At 36.3% G+C, this 3,906-nt stretch overlaps 1 protein-coding gene across 1 annotated transcript; it reads left to right on the plus strand.

Moving 5' to 3' along the window:
- Positions 1–1,111: 1,111 nt before the first annotated feature.
- LOC117114656 (serine/threonine-protein kinase SIK2-like) lies at positions 1,112–3,028 on the plus strand (the record flags this gene model as incomplete). Its single annotated transcript, XM_033258348.1, has 3 exons — positions 1,112–1,273; positions 2,465–2,589; positions 2,905–3,028. Coding segments are annotated over 3 exons (411 nt in total), but the record flags the coding sequence as incomplete, so codon positions are not given.
- Positions 3,029–3,906: the final 878 nt, after the last annotated feature.

Here is a 3,906-nt window from a genome sequence, read left to right on the forward strand (position 1 = left end):
CATCCCAGTATTGTTTGGTACATACTGTATAGAATTTCAAATACATGTTTTGTAATAAAATCTAGGTAGATGAATGTTTATAATGTAGAGGCTTATATCTTTGATGGTGGTAATATGTTTTTTCTGATAGTGTTCAATGCAATATGAATTTGAAGGTGGGAAAAACCTTGGTAGGTTTCAAAAGGATTTTGCAGTTTCCATTATGTTGTTGAACTATGTCAGGAGTTCAAATCACAGGCTTACAATATGTTTCACCCCTAGTATTTCATGGCACATAAATTGTGATAAAATAAACCTCTTACGAAATATTAGATTCTACTGACTGGGCAGCACTAAAATTGGTCTTTGTTTATAATCCATTCATTATGTGGAAAATGATAATAAGGAAGTTTGGTACTTGGTATATGGTTAATTTAATTAAATCAAACAAATAAATGAATTCCAATGTAACTTATTTGCTACACCTACAGTACTAAAAGAGTGATTTTGATTTGAAATATATTTCCTTTTTTAAATTAATAAAAATGTCAGATCAGTAGTTACCACATTCTGCTAAGTGTTTCGTATAATGTTCATTTTTTTGGCGTCAAACATTGTTGTCTTTCCTTGTAAATGCTGTTATCGTTACAAGAGATCAAATTTGAAAAGATTTGCAATTGGTGCCTAGTATTACAGTACAGTACATATATTATTGAATTTATTTCACACATAAGCCAAGCAGTATAGTAGTGGTTAGGCAGTTTATAGTTTGTGTGTACAAATTTGTTTCACACTCCTTGTTTGTTGGTACAACTATCATCACTCTTTTATAATGGTACATCATTACCACAACACCACCAGTAACAAGCACCATCACCACCGCTTCCACCAACACCACCGCTTCCACCAACACCAATAACAACCAACATTACCACCACCAATGAAAACCAAACAGCACTAGGTAACGAGATATTGGACCCCATTGGAAATAATATTTATTTTTGAATTCCATGTGTTTCTATGTTTTAATGTTTGAAGTTTTTTGTAATTTTATCTGTGTTGTTATTATGTATCTTGGAAACTGAATAAAAAAAAAATTATATCAACATTTGTGTGTTTTTACTCGTATCAGATCATTTGATGTCACATGGAAAGATGACAGAACGTGAAGCAAGACCAAAGTTTCGTCAGATAGTTGCAGCAATTGACTACTGCCATTCTAGACACATTGTGCACCGTGATCTGAAAGCAGAAAATCTTCTCTTAGATGCAAATAAACAAGTGAAAATTGCAGGTAACATTAACAGTCTTTGGTTTAATGCTTCTGGAATAATAATGTATACCGTTATACTGTTCCATTGTTCCATTTCCAGAGGGTGTATGGCGCCAAATAAAGAGTGTCGCATTAAATAGAAAAACAAAAGTGCATGGTGATTCTGGTTCCGGTTCTGATTCTGGCAGTTCAGGAAATAATGACAGTAGAACTTCAATTTTACGTACGGTACAGGACCGGAGGGCGTACGGGACCAGAGGGCGTACGTAAATCAGGGATTTGTAAAACTAAGATTGGGTTAAATTTAACTAAAGAACATGAAAATATTGTAAGATTACCTATTTGACAAAGGTTTAACTTGTGAATTCCCCTTAATGGCTTTTCTAAACAACAGAGCTGTGGTGTTGTCTGGGCCTGTTGAGACAATCTAAAACCATGTGCACTGCAATGGGCAAGCCATGCCAAATAATTAGCATTCACATGCAAGACTGTACCTACTCAGCTTAGAAAGCTACGAAGCTACTGTAAGTAGGAAAGAAATTATTATGAGCAATGACGGTACTCATCTCTTTGCATATGGTTTGTTTTATTGTTATAGTATTGAAATATTAAACACACAGAAACTAAAAAATCTCTTTTTCTACATGGTGGCTCTAAAAAGGGCCGTTTGAGTATTTTGGGGTTTTTGATGACATCATCCATACAAGGCATACGTAAAACTGGGGGTTTGTATAACTGAGGTATGCAAACACGAGGTTCTACTGCAGTGTTATCCCAATTAAAAAATTTTTACTGGTAAGTTTATCCATATAAAACCAGCTTAGCACCAGGGCCGTAGCCTACGTTACGGTTAGGAATTCGGAGACATTATGGTCGTCGTCAAATGTTCAATCTACACAGTTGTTCAATAGATAATTTATGATATCTCTTGTATAGAAAGTAATATGGAACCCATAAAATATCGGTTCTCTGATCCCCGACCTTGGAGGCCCCTTGGTTAGGGAGAACACTGAACTGTATGTATTTATTCAATTCAATTTATTCAGGTACCTCTAAATGGAGAAGCACATAAAAACACAAATAATAAAGCAAACAGAATATTGAATTGAAATATTCTTCACAGTGCCATGTTATAACAAGTAAATATTTTCATGTCTATACATGTTTTTTGCCCTTCTTATAATACTATTATAATTTACTGATTATTTTTAGATTTTGGATTTAGTAACTTCTTCCAATCCGGACAGTTACTTAAGACATGGTGCGGTAGTCCTCCTTACGCAGCCCCTGAACTATTTGAAGGCAAGGAATATTCAGGGCCAAAAGCTGATGTATGGGTAAGTATGGATGGATTTATTTGGTGTAAACACCAAGGATAACCCACAAAAGTCTGAAGAAGACTTATTTCCAGTGGGGTACTTCTGGTGGTGATTGGGCAGTACACTGAGAGACAATCCCCTACTCTTTTCCGAAGAGTGTACTGAGTTCTTTGACCCGCACATGGGCCATAATGCACACAGGACCAGCGGCTTAAAATCTGGTCAATAACATAGTCATCATGATCATGATGATTAATAGAAATACACATTTTTATGAAGAATAAAAATACACGAAAGCTATACTTCTGACTTAAATTTGATTTACTCTTTTAGAGCTTAGGAGTGGTTCTCTACGTACTTGTTTCTGGAAATCTACCTTTTGGTGGTGACACGTTGCAGAGTTTAAGAACCAATGTATTATCCGGACACTTCAGGATTCCATTCTTCATGAGTTCAGGTGAGTCCATATTTGTGCACGTCTGTTTCATATTACTATTAGCATCTCAAAAAAATCTCCAACGAGAGCTTTTTTGATGTGACACGACTACAAACACAAGGAGTTTTCAGCAGAAGCTCTTTTGAGTCTCATCTGGGAGTTCATCTGCCTTACTAAAGTCTTCTCTACCAAGGTGGTATCACTCCAACAGAAAATTCCTGGCCAATGACACAACTCTTAGATTGGTCCATGCGTTTGTCATGTCTCGCCTTGACTCCTGCAGCAGTATTATCGTCTCCCAAACACAGAACTGTCCAAAATTCAAAAGATCGTAAACATCGCAGCTCGTCTAATAACAATGAGCAAGACCATACGCACATATCACACCTAACCTAAATGACCTACACTGGCTGTCCATCAAGAAATGGCTCATTTATAAAGTTCAACCTATAACCTACAAAGCAATTCACACTGAGGTGTTCCTAGTTACATCAGACAATTAATTACCATTCAATGTTCTACACATAGATCAAGATCATCCTCATAGTGTAGGGTAGTTGTGCCTAAGACAAACACCACATGTTTTACATTTGCATCATCTTACCTGTGGAACAGTCTTCTTGAATATATCAAGCCTTCAGCAACATTATTAAAACATATCTTTTCACAACATAAATTGGCTTGCATTTTCTCTTGGGACAAGTTGGGGGCCCCTGTCTTGGCCGCCATCCCTAAGAACCTGTTTGCCTGTGGCAGGGCAAATGTGTATCCCGTTCCTTTGCTTAAGCCACCTAGGTACGGGTCCAGAATCGTGCTAGGGTGGTGGCGATGTTGTGCCTTTATTTCTTTTTTGCTTTTTGTTTTAAATTTATTAATTTAATTTAATTTATTTATTATTT

The sequence above is a fragment of the Anneissia japonica genome, unplaced genomic scaffold, assembly GCF_011630105.1.
Source record: "Anneissia japonica isolate Jap-2015-1 unplaced genomic scaffold, ASM1163010v1 scaffold61901_len3906_cov262, whole genome shotgun sequence".
NCBI lineage: Eukaryota > Metazoa > Echinodermata > Crinoidea > Comatulida > Comatulidae > Anneissia > Anneissia japonica.